This window comes from Peromyscus leucopus, chromosome 5 (genome assembly GCF_004664715.2).
Source record: "Peromyscus leucopus breed LL Stock chromosome 5, UCI_PerLeu_2.1, whole genome shotgun sequence".
Lineage (NCBI taxonomy): Eukaryota > Metazoa > Chordata > Mammalia > Rodentia > Cricetidae > Peromyscus > Peromyscus leucopus.
The window spans coordinates 111387588-111405506 of NC_051067.1; the positions used below are offsets into that span (position 1 = coordinate 111387588).

At 43.9% G+C, this 17919-nt stretch overlaps 1 protein-coding gene across 1 annotated transcript in view; it reads left to right on the forward strand.

Annotated features, from left to right (window-relative positions):
• Positions 1-849: 849 nt before the first annotated feature.
• Positions 850-17919, forward strand: part of Pmfbp1 (polyamine modulated factor 1 binding protein 1) — a 48080-nt gene continuing 31010 nt past the window's right edge. Inside the window, 3 exon segments of the mRNA XM_028891093.2 lie at positions 850-1226; positions 2005-2077; positions 6869-7024. Of these exon segments, the coding sequence (XP_028746926.2) occupies positions 2027-2077; positions 6869-7024 (207 nt within the window). The 5' untranslated portion in view covers positions 850-1226; positions 2005-2026.

Consider the following 17919-nt stretch of genomic DNA (forward strand, 5'->3'; position numbering starts at 1 on the left):
CTTCTTCAACTGTAAACACTTCCAAGTTGTCCACCACTGTCATTGCTAATGACTCACAGGAATCTTGAGTCTTCCTTGTGGGACAAAAACCCATTACTGTTCCCTCTGAGTTTTCACTTGCTACAGTCCAGGATAAGTCAGTTATTTTCCCTCTGAGTTACCTTCCTTTCGACAGTCCAGTATATTTCCTGTGAATAATGGAACAGACACCTTCTAATTTTCCTTTGAAATACTCTTTGAAACCATCACAGTCTAGAAAATTATTTTCGTGGGTTTTTTTTTCTGCCTTTTACATAAGATTCTATATGAGAATCATCTGCAGATGACCCAGTGGACGTTCCTGAAGAGAAACATCATTCTCAAGGACATATTTTTAGTGTGTGATGCTCAGACTGAGTTTATAGTTCTTACCAAACAAAGATGTTTGTCAAGGTAGAACAGCAAAGTGAAGTTGAGAGCTAGGACAGACCATGAAGGTCGCTTTACTGCAGCCCCTTCATCTCCAGAGGCAGAGATGAGGGTTCAAAGAGATGAGGCCTTCCCATGGGACATGATTCACATGATTTTGAACTATGTTTCAAAGCTTTGGTGGCTCAGAGCCCTGTTGATTATTCTTTGATGCCGAGTTACTTTTAATCTTTTTGACTTGCCTAGTGTGGGAATTATTTGTGATGTTCACTAACATGCCCTCTGGAGAACAAAGGAAGTTAGGTACAGCCATGTAATTTGTTTGGACCAATGAAATGTGAGCAGAAGTCAAGTGTTTCACTTCCTCTTTATGAACCAGTATGTACTTCATCAGGTTCCCTGTCTGCTGCCATGGCAACAGACTAGATAAGAGAGGTTCCACTAGCTGAGGATGATAAGGAGCTGAGTACAGGCAATGTAGGGCAGAGCTCCAGAGAGTTCACAAAGGACGGTAGCCTGAGTGAAAAGTAATCCTTCGGATTTAAGCCGCTGGGATTTGGGGGTTGTTAGTGTGAAATGACCCAACCTAGCCCTACCAGGTAGGACTGAGCGATGTCATCATTCCCATGATGCATCTCTGTGCAGGAAGATGTAAGAGGGTCTAGAATGCAGAAAATCAGAATGCAACTCCACCAAACATTCCAAACACCACGCATCACAACCATTCTTTCTTCTTGGCTTATATTAGGGATGGGGGATGTAGCTTATCACAAAGAATGAGTATTTGGTGGCTTCTCATTCTTGGAACCATTCTGCAGGTAAGTGGCTTGGTGGAAATTCCCTCTAGCCCTATGGTTAAGAACATAATGACTTAGATTATTTTAGTAAGTTCAGTGCATTATGACCTCAAATGCATCATCCTATAGTTACATGCTGTTACCTGTACAGCCATCTTCAGTTTCATTGGAAGTTTTTTAATCTAGATAATTCTCAGCACTTTATAATATTTCTAACTTTATAATCCCCACTATGGCAAGTTAATGCTTTAAAAAAAAATCGCATCATGGGACATTTCAAATTCATAGTGATAAAATGAGTGGGTGAGCTTCCTCTAGTAAGAGAGTTTGTGTGACCTTGTAAGCCACTTAATTTAACCTCTCTGTGCCTCAGTTTCCTCCTCTGTGTGATAGTAGTAGTTCTTGACCCCCAGAGTTATTATGGAAATAGGTCACATACAACCTGTCTGCTTCATAAAAAAGGCTAAGTCTTAACTATATCTGACCCACAGAATACTTAGAAGTCTAGAAAGAACACTCAACTCAGACCTTTTTTCTTCCCTAGAAGAGTGAATTCAGAAACTTTTGAGTCCACCACATAGTGGTTTTCTGGTTAAGATGTAAAACTTTGGTCCCTCCTCCCTCACAGAGGTTTTAACGCCTGTGAAAACACAAACAGATGGGTAGGAAAGTTGGTATTGTTAACAGTTTAGGAGATTTTTCCAGCTCCCTTGCTGAGGGCATAGATCCAGCTGGGGAAATCTTTACAGGGCTGGACTCGTTTCTATTTTTCCCATCTTAAACACTTGGACTTTTTCAGGTTTATAACAAAGCTCACAAAAATGCTAAAGCTTAAAGGAGAATTGCGATCAGCCAAGGGACTGAAAGATGAGGTAAGCCTCCCAACTGCCTACATATGTGAAGGTGAACCTTTGTTGGGAGGGATTTCTTTCAAACTCCATGCCTCCAAATTCCAGGTATACCCATCATAAAATACCATGGACAGAGCAAGCCACAGAACAAAGATTTAAGGGCCCAGATTTAAGCCTTAGCAACTCTGAGTTCACATCTAACAGCCAAGTGGCCTGGGCCATGCTGTCCACTCTCTCTGAGCCTCCTTTGCCTAGCCTCAGGAGTATACATGATGAGTACGTATTTCAAATGCTTGCTAGGTAGATTTCCAGGCACTGTGTGTAAAAAGCACCTAATAGACATTTTCTACGGTTGCCAACATTTCATTTTATCTAGTAGAATATAGAAATGGCGTTTTCTGCTTTGTACAATAGTTGGCCAAATTCTTTGCATGTATTCCTTCGTTGTTCCATAAAAGACGGAAAAGGTCTGTTGGGATAAGTATAGAGATGTCTCACGTTGGCATGTGCTTCTGCCAAGAAGAAAGCTGCTTCTAAAACAAACACCTCTGCTGCTTTCCTGCTGGGTTACTACTGCCATATGGGACTTGCTGCTAGTTCTACTGGGAAGAAGGGTCTGGTATGAATTTTCTAGGCTATTATTTTCAATTAACATATGTCTTTGGAACACCTTCAATGTGCCAGGCATTGTTTTAGGAGCTTGAGGTTCAAAAAGCAAATGAAACAGAGATCCCTGTTCTCCTGGAGCCTGCCCTCTAGTAGAGCAGCCCCTTAGGACATGACGGCCCCAAATATGAAGGAACTACTGAGGTGCCAGCCAAAGGTGGCTCATATTTCACGGGTACCCAACCTCTGCAATATAGCACGTGCGTCCTAAAGTACCTGCTTGCAAGTGTGCTGGTGTCACCAGATTTAGAACAGTAACATGTCCATATTATTTGCTATGTGAGCAGAGCTGTTTCTAAAATTTGTGCTCACAAGGCAAAACCTTGAATGACTTTCCATTAATTCCCATCAAAAGTAATGCAAAAACTGCAGTGTTTCTCTAAAAGGAAGCTTGGGACCATAGTCAGCAATGTCAGTACTAGTGTTTGGAATTACTGTTGATAAGTGCAAACTCAATTATCACAAGTCAAATGTAAAAACTCCTGAAGTAATATTAGTTTTTAAGGCTTTCAGATTTTGTAAAATCTTATTACATTTATCTATTTATAGGGGCAAGGTGGAGGTCAGAAACAGCTTCCACCCTGTGGGTCCCCGATCTCAAACTCAGTTCATGAGGTTTGGTGGCCAACATCATAACCTGCTGAGACATCTGACCAACCCCAGCTTTCTGCTTCCTAAAGCACAACTCTCACATAAATTGTTATCTGTCCAGTGGTTGTAGTGTTGGTGATAGTTAAAAGTGGTTTTCCATTATTTGTTGAAGATTTATCTTCATCCTTGGACAAATCATTTCCCATAGATGATTACCTGAGTCACCATTTGACTCCAAAGTTACCCTAGAAACTACAACTCCAATTTTTCAAAGCCTTTTTGTTCAAGTCCCCAAACCCTACGAATGCCACCATTTTGATCTTAGATGTTCTTATTTCTCCAAGTGCTGCTGAGTGGAAAGCTTAAATTTGACACAGCTCTTACCTGAGAATAAACATGCAACTATTTGTCGGGCCTTTAAAACTCAGAGCAAAATGTAGTCCCCTCTTGAAATACGTGTTTGAGGAGGCAAGCTAATTGACAAAAGGCTCGTTTAATCAACACAGAATTCACTCTCATTAAATAGCTTATTTTCCATGATCATGGAAGCAGCTGTTTTGCCTGTGGGTTGGTAGCTCGGCCAATGGCATGTGCTTCTGGGCAGAGTAGCCGGCTTGGAATCGTATGGAGTAGAACTGGGTATCTGAGTCCACAGCTTCTGGAAATGAAACCTCATCTAACAGCAGAGATTTGCTCTTTCAGCTGTCACCTACAACTTCAGATCCAGGATGGCGTCAGAAAGCACCCAAAGATCAACAGTTCAACTGTGGGTCCCTCTCCTGCCCCCAATACTGCTTACAGAGCTGTGGTTGATGAAATGTCAGATTAAATCTATGCCTAATGCATATTGACACTCTAAAGGCATCTGCCTGGAATTCATTCTCCATAAAGCACATAGGATTATAAGTAGTTCACAGCTAATGTCTTGTACAAGGTATTAGGAAAAAATGAGATCTACTAGGACCCCAGGAAAACTCACCTTTCTTGAGTTTCTGAGCACAGCCTCTTCTCACAACTAACTGTATTAAAAATGGATGGTGGGGGGGGGCATCTCATTGCTCTTCATGTGCGTTCATTCCTGCTCTGATACCTCAAGACCTCAATGACTTGCTGTTTGGGAATGAACAGTTACATTTTTATTTTAGAAGCAAATTTCATCTGACATCTAGCAAAACATATTTGTTATTCAACTGGTTTAGGGAAACTTCAGAGGAAGATAATTTATCCCAAACCTCTTGTTTTATGAATGAAGACATTTCCTCAGAGACTCCAAGTTAACCCTAAATATCCAAATTAGATGATGTTGAAGGCCTAGCTCTGAAGTCCTGGTGGTAGAGAAGAAAGGGGTAACATTAGGCTTTCTACTCAGAGGGTAGTCCAACCTGGAGAGAGCGGCTGTTTTCACTAGCTTGAGAGAGTGCATGAAATGATTAGCTTGGGGAAGCCCAAGTTGTGTCTCATTGGCTTTGCAGTAATGAGCCCTCAGTGGATGGGGCGCCATCCCCAGAAACCCTAGATCATGGTCCTCACCTTAAGACGAAATCAGCATCAAGGTGAGGGTGCAGAGCATTCTCAGACTCTCCCGTAGGGCAAGCATGGCATTGTCACCTAATTCACAGATGACACAAATGCTCTTGTAGCCAGAGAGGAGGGGACCCTGTGTGTCCAACTCCCCCGTGAGCTTCCACACCATCCCTTGTGCTGCAACCATGAGAAAAAGGCATATAAGATGCCAGGGTGAAGCAGCTGCTCCCTTTCGGGACCACGGATTTTGTTTTCAAGTTAGAAAACAGTGTCTGCATGCCAATTTTTTTAAACCACTCTCCACACATTCTCCTAAGAGAGTCCCTGGTAATTGTCTTAATGGTAATTACATGCTTGGGGCAGTTGACATCCACTGTTATTTTTCTTAAAGTGAGGAGTGAGGGACAGGAACTAGAAAGGAGGAGGGAGAGGTTTGAGATAATGAAATCCTTTTAATGACAGAGCCATACCGTTAACCTAATTAAACTGTAAAGTGGGGGGGGAGGGACCTGCAGGTACTAAATGGAAATGAAGACGTGAATCAGCTGAGACAGCAGTACTTCTGGGAACCATCTGGATTCCGGGTACTCTGACACTGTGGTTCCGGGTCCCACGCTGTCCTCTGGCCCACCTTGGCCTTGTTCAAGGGTCTCCTAAACGGACTTGTCCACTAATGCCTGATTTACTAGGTCCATCTGAGGTCTCTAGTTCCCATGGGAGTGTGTGCTGTGTAGCTCATGGATTTCAGAAGCCAAGTCAGTGTGACAGGGTGGCGGAACCCTGGTTCCATGGGTGATGCCCTGGCCCTCCTCCTAACCAGATGTGCGGCTTTGGAGCAGCAGCTCAGATCCCTGCCCCATCACTGTGTGTCCTTCCCTGAGTTCCTCTTCAAACAGTTGCTTTAAGACCACTGAGGTCACCTCACCAGAGGGCTGGAAGTGCTTGGGAGCTCCCATCCCACGGTGCAGTCTTTGACCACTACATCACTGGAGTAGACTTTGACGGCTCAGCTCTCATTCCCACTAATCAAGATCAACTCTGAGATGTAATTATACTCTGCAGTCTCCTGTAGGATCAGGCAAACGTTACCCAGAGGCCCTTTGTGTAACTGGACCCCTTACGGAGTCTCTGCCCCTTCTCTCTTTGGCTTCCCAGCCCCACCTTCCTAACCTGTTTGCTGGTGTGCTTGAGAGTTTCTTTCCTCCTTCCCTCATGAACATGATGAAGAGCAGTACAGTGATAGAATGAAGCCCTGCAGAGGTTCAGAGTGTCCCTGCTGAGTTCTTCTCCCATTACCGCCACCACCCACCCTGGAAAGTGGCATCAGGAGCTGATAGACAGCCCACCCCCTGACACTGCTCTGTACCCAACCCCCTCCCCACCCAGCTTGCTACTCCCCACACACTTGGTTTTGATCTCAGTCACTACTCTCCACTCTGACCTACCAACAATTAGCTAACCCCTCTAACTCCTAATCAAAGACAGGGGATCTTACTGATCAGGCCAGGCCTTTCTCTTGTTCTCCCAATGGTGAAGCCTTGTAAAGAAAAGCACTAAGTTAATAGGCAGGGGGAGGGGGACGGTTAATGGATAAAGAGAAAGTTAAGAGACTTCAGAATCCCTCATCAACTCTATCACTGATTCGCTGTCGCCTTGACAAGTTCATCTGACATCTCGATATGTTTATTTCATCAGTGGCAGAACCATTAATATTTATAGACAGTTCTCTGGGTGCCTGGAATCATTCTAGGCACTGACTTCCTCTCGAAAACCAGGGGAATTGTCTGATGCACCCACAGCAGCGTGGCGAAGATTAATTAATATAAATAAGTAATTGTCTGAATAACGCGGGGCACTCAGACACCTCACAAATGGATCCTGTGTAAATGTTGCCCGGGATGAGTAATAACAGCGGAGGTGTGATGAGCGAATTTCCAGCAAATTCAGCTCCCTGTCAACCTGTTAAGTGAAGGAAAGCAAGTGTTTTCTCGGTCGGTCATAATGGATGCTTTTGTTTGTCTGGCTGCCTAGGCCGGGGAGAGAGACAGAGAGGTGAACAACCTGAACAGCAAGCTCTTGAGCCTGCAGCTCGACATCAAGAATCTCCATGACGTCTGCAAGAGGCAGGGGAAGACCTTGCAAGAGAACCAGCTGTGTGTGGAGGAAGCCATGATGAATAACAGTCACGTAAGGCACCGGGGAGCTGCCACCTGCCTCAGTCCCCTTGACTACTCTAGCTTCTTTCCATGGGAACAAAAGAAAGTTCTCCTGTGGGTCACTCAGAGTGCTAGCTGAGCAAGCAGTGAGAGAACTAAATATACCACACACACCCTGACACAGAAGAGATTATTCCTGTCTTTGGGATTTTTCGATCTAGCTGTTTCCAGCACTATCGAGATACTGAATATTATCTTTTTCCCTCTCTGGATTTAGCGCATCCTGAAAACACTAGATCACAGTGATATAAGGATGGGTCTTGGGCAAACTGCCCAGTGAGCCATGGCAATGAGAGCCACTGCAGCTAGTCTGAGGTGTCTCTCTGCATCAGTTGACAGGTGTTCTTAATGCCACAATGATGCCTCACTGCCCGGGAGCTGTTCTTCTGAAGGCTAGAATCCAGTCCTTCAATAGCCAAGTGCCAGGGAGTCCTCAACCTGTAACAAATGGGGAAAAGATTGATCAAAAACTACATCCCTTTCCCCTTAGTCCACATTAACTCAAAGGCTGGCTCTTTGCTCTCTCCCAGAGTTCCTCAGTGGGACCGAGCCCAGTGGACCAGTCATAACAAGCTTAACTTGTTCTCTCCCTTCCTGAGTTTTCTATAACCACCTCCCACATAAACTGCTTGACACCCAGTGCCTTGTTACAGGGCCTGACTTCACAGCCCAAGCAAGTCACTTGGTAACCCATACCCTATTTGAGTGTGAAAAGGCAGACCTCACAGCGTGCCGGTCTTTCTCAAGACTGACTTTGAACTAACACTAACCTATAGGTCTAGACAGTTCACCAACTGAGCAATTTCACTTCAACCTGAGATTCTCTTTCTCTTAGGAAACTCTAAACCTGAAATGTTTAAGCCAGTCTCTAAATTTATTGACATAAATTTGGGGACCAGATGGAATGATTCCTGAGAATTCTTTACTGTGATCACTTTTCCTTTTTATAAACCAAGTTCCATGCAAACATAAAGCAGTTACTGGTTGTGCAGGCCCTTGCCGAATCCCTGGGTTAGACCCTCAGCTCCTGTGTAGGTAGCCGCCACACGTTCCTGGTGCTCAAGGACCTGGTCTCTCCTCATTCTATCTGTTAGCATACTCCCAGGATGCACCACTTCACAATATAAACCACACATTGTTCTCTGATGCTGCCTGAATATGCTACCAGCAATGCAATTCCACCTCATCTTACTGACCTTGCCACCCTTCCTCAGGAAGTCACAGAAAGAGGAAACAATCCACTAGGTTTCCTAAATCAATCTCAGGAAGAAGATCATAATTTATTTCTTTCTAAATATTAACATTTTAGGATATTTCCACTACTGCTATCATGAGTTTACTTACCACCCCAGTCAGAGAAAGCCACTCGGTTTATAAATGTATCTGGCAACTTAGAGGGAGAAAGGCATTAAATTGCATTTTATTATTCTAATTGCCCAGAAGAAGGTCTAACAGCTTGAGACAAGCTTTAAAACAAGCTCTTTTTTTTTCCCCTAGCACTTAGTGCAAAATTTAAATTGCAGACTACGCATACAAATACACAATTACATGGAGCCCTACACTCATCTCCTCAAAACCCCTTTAAAACCTGCCGTCCATGGAGAATGTACTGTGTTGACAAAGGAGAAACACCAGGCTTTCTGGGATTTTGAGTAATACTGATGAGGAGCTGGGGAAACAGGCAGGAGGTCATAATTCAGAACCATATTTAGGGGAGAAAAGTAAAATATTATATCAGATGTTATGTGTAACAAAAGAAATCGAAGGAGAGAGAGACACGGCGGTTGGAAGAGAAAGTGTGTGACCCTGTAAATCAAAGAATACAGACTCCAAAACCCAGGAGCAGAGCAGAGGTTGTGGCGAGAGAATGAGGTCCTTGGGCTCGAGAGATGACCCAGCCATTAAGAGCATACTGCTCTTTCAGAAGACTGAGCTGATTCCCAGTGCAGGGCAGCTCACAGGCTCTTGTAACTCCAGCTCCAGGGTGCCTGACGTCCTCTTCTCTCCTCCATGTATACTGCAGTCATCTTCACAAACTCACACTCAGAAACATATAACCATAATTACAATTTAAAATAGAATCTTTGGGCGGAGAGGTGAGGGTGGGGTGGGGGGTGAGACAGTGTTTCTCTGTATAACAGTCCTAACTGTCCTGGAATTCTTTGTAGACCAGGTTGGTCTCGAACTCACAGAGATCCTCCTGACTCTGCCTCCTGAGTGCTGGGATTAAAGGTGTGTGCCACCATGATGCCTGGCATAATTTTTTTAAGATAGGGAATTATTTTAAAGTAGGGTACCCAGGGTGCAGAACTTATGGGCACTTCACCCTTTGGGTACCAACCTGCACTCGCCCGACTCTGAGACTGAATAACTCCTTCAATTTATACCTTATCCCCCTCACTCTAGTCAAAGAGTGACTCCAGGTAAAAGAAGAAAAAGAATAACAAAGATATTAAAATAACATTATGATCAAAGACTGGGCGCTGTGGCACACACCTGAAATCCCAGAGCCCGGAAGCTGGAGGCAGGGGGATTACCAGCCTAAGACCATCCTGGCCTATGTAGCAAAATCTAGACTAGCCTGAGTTATACAGTAAGACACATCTCTGAAACAAGTCAAAAGCTGGAGAGCCGGCTCCATAGGTGAAGTGCCTGGTGCGCAAGCATGGGGACCTGGGTTTGAATCCTCAGAACTCATAGAAAAAGACTCATATGAAAGGATGTGGCAGTGCACGTCGACAATCTCAGCACTGGGGGGGAGGGGGGGAGGCAAAACAAGCCCTGGGCCTTGCTAGCCAGCCAGTCAAGTTGAATAGGAAAGCACACGTTGGCGAAAGACTGTTTCTCCAAAAACAAGCTGTGCAGAAACCGAGGAAGATGTCTGACATCAACTTCTAGCCTCCACACAAATGCACACAGACGTGCATACTCAGAAACACACACACACACACACACACACACACACACACACAAAACTGAAACCAAATAACTAACATTAAATCAGAAAAGGGAGAGCCTTTGTAACAATTTACCCAGCTTTTATTCACTGGTGGAGGCATGGGGAGTATACCCATGGAATGGAACTCTTATTGTTGAACTAATCTTGGAGATGGATGGAGGGCACCATTTTTAGTATAAAAATATATAAAGCAAATGTTATTCTTTCAAGTAAAGGTAATTAGTTGAATATCTAAAGATTGGTAGAAGCTGGTGAGCATTATCACACAATATCATTTTGAACCATTGGTAATGAGAACAATTTTAATGAATTTGCTAAATGCAATGTGTGGTCCTGAATTGGATCATGGAGCAGAAAATAAAAATTAATGGAAAAATATGCAACATTCAAAAGCTGTATCTAGTTTCATTCCTAATAATCTACCAGCGTTAATTTCTTAGTGTGGCTGCATGAGAAGGTAGCTTTGGGACAATGTAAAGGAGGAGCTGTGAGAAATTTGTCCTACTTTTGGCATTTGTCTGGGAATAGAAAATCATTCCAAAATAGCTTTCAAAAAAATGGATCCCATGTAAGCAGGGGTCTGGTGAGAAAAATGTCTAAACCACAAACACTCATTTTAATAAAATGCCTGCCACTGAATACAACAAGAAAGGTGCACGTAGCTCATAGGTAACAGACAAGCCTCTCTAGTGATAAAGAAGGTTAACGTGGAGCTCCAAGGACATATCTCACTCAACACCTCAAAGACAGGAAAAGAAGTTCATGACAACGACTGGGGGAAAGACAGCGAAATTCTAAGTTCTTAAATGAATAAAGAAAACCATCAGGGACACAGTTATCAGAACAATGCCAACCTGTGACAGCAGAGCATGCAAGCCTGAAGAGGGAATAAATGGTTAAAAGGTATTTTGAAAAGCCGGCTTTAGGCAAATCAGCAGGACCTGATGACATTCTTCTAAGAGTGCTTAAGGACTTGGCAGCTGTTATTACATGGCTGCGAGTGATTATTTTTGAGAACTCAAGAGGATAAAGAAAGTCCCTGTAGACTGAAAAAGGGTAAATGAAGTGCTCATCTTTTTAAAAAGGGAGAAAGGACAATCCTGGTAATTATAGACCCGTCAGCCTCCCTTCAGTATCAGGGAAAATATAGAACTTAACATCAATCAATTAGCATCAACTTCAAAAGCACAAAGTATTGGGTGGAAACCAATGTGACTTTTCAAAAAACGAATCATGCCAGGCCAATTAATTTCCTTCTGTGATCAAGTGGCCTCGTAGGCAAGGAAGGAGAACTAGTTATAATCTCTTTGACCACAGTGGAGCTGGGGTTGATGAAATATGGAAACAGGTTCCTATGGGCAACCAAAGATCTCCAGCTTTTCATGTGGCTGAAAACAGGACAGAAATCTGGCTGAGAAATCTGGTTGACCAGATGGCCTCCAGAGTCACCTCCAACCCTGGACAGTCACCTAAAGAGCTAGTATTACTTCCTTAAAGACACTTACAACTTGCTTAGTTTTTTTTTTTTCTTTCCAGATTCCAAACTAAAAGTCAAGGAAGAATATAAAATCTATATCTTCACTAGAAAAAGAACTTTTAAGAAAAGAAGACGGGGACTAGGGAGGTGGCTCTGTGGGTGAAAGACTTGCAGTGTCGCACGAAGATCCCAGCACCCCTGTTAAAGCTGGATGGGGTGGCACACATCTGCAAGCCTAGCACTGGGGGGGGGGCAGAAAATGGCAAATTTCTGCAGCTCGGAGCTGGCTTAGTCGAAATGGTGAGCTCCAGACTCAGTAAGAGACCCTGGCTCAAAATATTAAGATGAGAAGTAATTGAGGAAGACACCTGACATCAACCTCTGGCCTCATATGTATTCATAACTATATGTATACACACACACACACACACCACACACACACACATAAAAGTGTAGTGATGACTTTCTGAATCTGCCCTTTGTCAAACATATAAGTAAACTATGTATTTCTTATTTATCAAGAGTTAAGAAAATAAGCTTTTAAACATGTAAGGACAAATAAGCAGGAATTTAACAGTTCTGAACTAATTTTAGGCATTTCTCCTCATCTTTAATATTTGGTTTCTCCAAACCCATAGGCATCTATAATATGCAAATTTCTAAAATTCCTACCCCATAAAATTCCAGTTGCTGTGTGGATTTAAGCAGTTCTTGGGCCTTCCTAGTCAGTGGCATTAGTCCAGGCGTTATATTTGTTATGTAGGACAAGAGTTCCAAACACCCCCATTATCTGACTGTCCTTTCTTGCTACCTCCAACTAAAGTGAAATCCAGAAGTATTCCACATGACCTGTGAGGAAGAGAAATGACTCACAGTTCATTAGTATTGCAGCCAGGATGTAGAGCTTCATATGCAGCACTCAAGAAAAGACATTTTATACCCACAGGAAGCTTCAAAACCAATGAGCAATTCTGAACTCTCCTGGGTCCCCAGGTGCGGGGAGGAAAAGCCTAGAGACAATGTTGCCCCTTTCAAACAAAGAATGCTTTTCTCATTCTTTCGGGCAGTGGAGAGAAAAGTGGAGACATCAGAAAAGCAAGATGAACGAAGAAATAAACACAAGGAGACGGCAGCTAGTCTTCAGCTGGGGCCTGTGTCCAGCGGCAGAGAGGCTGATCCAAACCCTGTTACACACTAGATCTGTGGTCTTCACCACCAGCAATCGGCTCACCTTCAAAAAAGCCAAGAGAAAAAATGATTGGAGCCATAGGAGACTTGGGGGTATTTTCTTCACTGAAGCAAGTCCCTCAAAAGCAACTCTAACCCAAAATGTTCACACCCCATTTTAGCTCAGTCCACATTAAGTAGCTGCAATAACTTTTTTTCTATATAGCTCCCAATAGCCCCCCTATCTGTATAGACAAGAGGATCTAGGTTCCTAGAGACTTCCCTGTACAGACATTTGTGTGCCTGTGTGTAGTATATACAGTGACAGAGACAGAGACAGAGACAGAGAGAGACAGAGTGACAGAGACAGAGACAGAGAGACAGACAGAGAGGGGAGAGGAGACAGAGAGAGGAGACAGAGATGGAAAGGGAGACAGAGACAAACAGAGAGCAACAGAGTCACACCCACCCACGTGCATGCCCAACTCCCTCGTCTCCAAACCTCATTTACAAGTGAGTTGTGAGAACAGCAACACTCTTAGCTTGGGAAGACTGAGAGCACCTAACAGTATTCTATCTAGACATAGCAACTGCAGCTAGGTGCTGTAGATTTCATCTTTGTTTGAGAAGTCTCATCCCCTTCCTTGCAGCTGCACTCATGAGTTGCTTGGGCCAAACATTTACCCTGTCGTTGCTGAATGTTTCTTTTGCCTGGTGACAATAGTGGTCCATTTCTTGTCCATCTTCTTGATTCTGAGGCATGTGGGTGAGGTAAATTTCAAAGGGGGCTGGGAAAGAGGAACTCTGACTGGGCGGACACAGTCAGCGTTTGTCTTGGTGGTTCTGAGCTGCGCTGTCTTTACCTCATCCCGCCACCACCCTTCTCACTTGAAATTTCTCTCCTTAGGATCTCAGCTAAATTTCATTAAAACACCATCGCTCCAGTGACTCAGAATGACCTGCTAAAGTCACTCTGTCTGGACAACCACGATTCCCCCCCAGTCTAACATCTAAATCAGCAGTGAATTCTGAAGGCTCCGTTTTCAAAACGTATCTAGAATCCAACCGTTTCTCCTAACCTCCACTGCTACAGCATGTTCCACGCCACTCTCTCCTTGCCTGGGTTCTTCCAACAGCCACTTTCTGTGGGCTTTCTCTGCTCCTGTTTTGCTTTCTTACAGGTGACCTTCAGTAGGACACGCCATGTGTCCTCTGTAAACACTATGAAAGATCATGGAACTCCCTTCACAGTATTTGACATGGGGCTGTCATCTCTTGCTGGAAGCTAAGGACTTCGCCATGGCCTACCTACCTACAGGACCTGGTGTCTTTTTCTCACCTCCTCTGGCACCATTTCTCTGCTTCAACAGAGCACAGTGGCTGGAGCATCTCCAGGGATCCTCAAACACCACCAGACAGATGTGCACCTTCTTGTCTGTAACAGACTTGCTAATATCTTTCTCTGGAACATCCCTGCTACATGGCTCTAGCATTCTTCTTTTGCTTCCTTCCTATTTGGACTCAACTTGTCTATGAACTTTTCCATCAAAACTTTTATTATACAATGATGAACTACTCCACCCTGCCTGTCTCTTCTTCCTGTCTGCTTTGCAGTACTTTTGCCCACAACTAACTCTACCATTCTCCTCTCTCCTCTCTATCTCTCTCTCTCTCTCTCTCTCTCTCTCTCTCTCTCTCTCTCTCTCTCTCTCTCTCTCTCTGGGAGGTATGCATGTGTGTGTAGAATGCACATGTGCAGATATCTATACTGTAGAGGCCACATGAGATGTCTTCCACTATCCCTCTCTACTTTATCTCTTGAGATGGGTCTCTCACTGAATCTAAGGATCACTGATTGGCTAGACTGACTGGCTAACAAGTCTGGCAGTCTGTCTATCCACCTGTCTCTACTCTCTCCCCACATAACCAGTGCTATGCTACAGATTCTGATGACAATGCTTGGCTTTCATGGCTTCTGGGGATCTGATCTCAAGCCTTTATGCTCAGACAGCAGACTCTTCACTCACTGAGCCGTCTCCACAGCCCACTCTCATAATTCTACACATATAGTACAATTATCAAGTTGCATACTTGTCAATGGCAAGATTTTATCATTTACAAATTATTAAACTTCAATGAAACTGTAGAAACATTATTTTTAATGCCTTGAGTCCCCGAGACTGAAAACAATGTAGCTATTGTTGTGCCTGTTGGTAGTCTCCCAGAACCTAAAGGTAAAACCCTCTTGCTGGACACACCACAGCGGTGCATAGGGGAAGTTAGTGGGGACTGTTACCCCTTTTCCATCCTCCGAGTCAGTCTTCCTCCCTACAAAGTCCCAGACAGGCCTGGAAACCATAATGGAGAGCAGGCCAAGCTGTAATGACACCATAGAAATGCAGCCTCCCAGTGTCCGGTGGCCCTAGACTTGGACCAGGACTGAATTTGGATCAGCCAAGGCTGCCCCGATCTGCATGACAGATGCATGACTGGAAACTCGTGCACAGTGGCTCATGTTAAGGTCCCATATACCAACTCATCTGACTGCTCTCCTTCGCATGGCACAAGTTACACATAAAGAAACGTATCTGAGCATAGAAAGACAGCCCACCATTGAGCTAGGCTAGGCTGCAGGTAATACTCTGCTTACTGCCTTGCCCATCAGCTTTCATCCAGTGAACTTAATAAACAACAAAAAAACATTTTTTTAAGATCCTAGTGCTGGACATACCACGTCCTTTGACACAGGACTTGGAGGAATTGAGCTAGCACTGACATGGAAGGTGCCATGTGAAGGTGCCAAGGGAAAAAGGCAGCCAATGGTCCTACAGAGCTGGAAAACCTACCAACTGCGGTGATCACCAGCCCAACAAGACGTCTTCAACGGAGCAATGGTGGCACTTCTATCTTGTGGGTAACCAAGAGCTAACTGAACTGAAGGCTCACTCGATAGGAAGGAATTTGATGTCTGCTACCACAAACCTAGCCACCTACCTTTGGCTAGATGTCAAAGACCCTAGAGAAAACCCTACTGCCATCTTCCTAAACCAATATCACTTCTAACTGTATTCTAAAGTGCAGCTCTCATCCCTCATCAGAGAAACTTCTTTTTGCAGCAGATAGTAACTATTACAGAGATCCACATCTTGGCAAAACGTGGAGAACAAGTGACCCTAGCCTTGGACCAGGACTGAATTTGACTCCAACAGGACTACCCTAATTGGCATGACAGAGACTGTGGGGTGCCAAGTGATAGATACCTACAATGCACCCCTACACCTAAGGCTTGGGATGAATCATCAAAGAGAAGGTGGGAAGATGATAAGAGGCAGGGACCCAGGACAGCTGTTATGAGATCCTGTCTTCTAGATAAGACCAGGAAGTTGCACTTAGGAGACCTCAACAGTATGGCTGCTTCAGTAAGACCTGACAATGACAACATCAGTTTATATGCAACATAGATGAGAGAAATTTTACAAGACCCTCCCCTAGCTGAAGAGCTACAGCCTATCAAGGGCTGCTGAGAAGAAGAACCAGTTATCTCCATGGACAAGACCCCTGATAGGCTTTCCTATCCCAAGTACATGGCCTAAACACATACAAATACAAGCAACACTAAATGGACTCAGTAGGTCAGATGGATGGATAGATAAGTAGATGATAGATAGATAGATAGATAGATAGATAGATAGATAGATAGATAGATAGATGACAGAATAATAATAATTAGAGAATAAGAGATCATAAATTTGAGAGAGAGTAGAGACACATGGGAGGAACTGGAGGGGAAGACAGGGGTGAAAATGATGTAAATACAGTACTCATATATGGAAAAAGTAAAAAATATATATGTTTAAAAAAGAGAATATTCCGGCCGGGCGGTGGTGGCGCACGCCTTTAATCCCAGCACTCGGGAGGCAGAGCCAGGCGGATCTCTGTGAGTTCGAGGCCAGCCTGGGCTACCAAGTGAGCTCCAGGAAAGGCGCAAAGCTACACAGAAAAACCCTGTCTCGAAAAACCAAAAAAAAAATAAAAATAAAAATAAAATAAAATAAAATAAAAAAGAGAATATTCCAACCAGGCAGTGGTGGCACATGCCTTTAGTCCCAGCACTCAGGAGGCAGAGCCAGGCAGATCTCTGTGAGTTCAAGGCCAGTCTGGTCTACAGAGCGAGATCCAGGACAGGCACCAAAACTACATGGAGAAACCTTGCCTCAGAAGAAAGAAAGGAAGGAAGGAAGGAAGGAAGGAAGGAAGGAAGGAAGGAAGGAAGGAAGGAAGGAAGGAAGGAAGAAAAAGGAAGAAGGAAGGAAGGAAGGAAGGAAGGAAGGAAGGAAGGAAGGAAGGAAGGAAAAAAGAGGAAAATATTCCAAAACATGCTTAAATGCTGTTTTGTTAAATGTATTCTGTTAGTGAGACCAAGGCCATAGACTGAAGTTCTTGAGAACCAACAAAATTTCCCAGGCCAGGCTTACATTCCTTTCATCTAAATACAGAGCTATGCATGAATCTCTAATCTAAGTCCTGTAGGAACAGACATGGCCATTACTCTGTAGGTGTTTATAATGCAAGTAGAATGTAAGATACACAGAAAATGCAAGCAAAGTAAGAAAGAGCACAAAAAGGATGTGCCAGGCAGGTCTACAACCCTAGGACAAAGACAGCTTAACAAGCCCAACAAGGAGAGAGATGTGAACTGAGCCTGGAAGAATGAGCGGAAAGATGGATGCTAAGGACCACCACCAGGCTACCTCTTTATCTATGTCTCTTTGACATGCCATTGTCATAACAGGTGAGGATAAGAAAATATAGAAGCACCATTACAAAACTTCAATTTTCCTGGAAAAATAACTCAGGGATGTGTCCTGTCAGCAGAGGGCCTGGGACAGAAGGGTATTCAGTGGACACAGTGAATGATCCAGAAGCCATTCAAGAAGACTGTGGGTTAGCTGTGTACACATCAGGTGACAACCTTGTTCAAGAGAGATTGTAGGTGCCCAGAAGTGAGCACTGTCTCTGCCTTCCATACTCCAGCATCCCAGAATTCCTAGAATCCAGCAAACTCAGTGCTCTGTTCCCCGGGAACTTTTAATACTAAATTCAGCTCAAGAACCATTAACCAGAAATGTGCTTCCTTCCAGGTCGAGCTTGTCATCCTTCCGTGTGTAGGTAACATATAAGCACAGCGTTAACTATATCTCTCTAGATCCTTTACATGTATGGTTTTTTTCTTCTGGCTCACGGTGCAGGCCAGTGAGGTGAC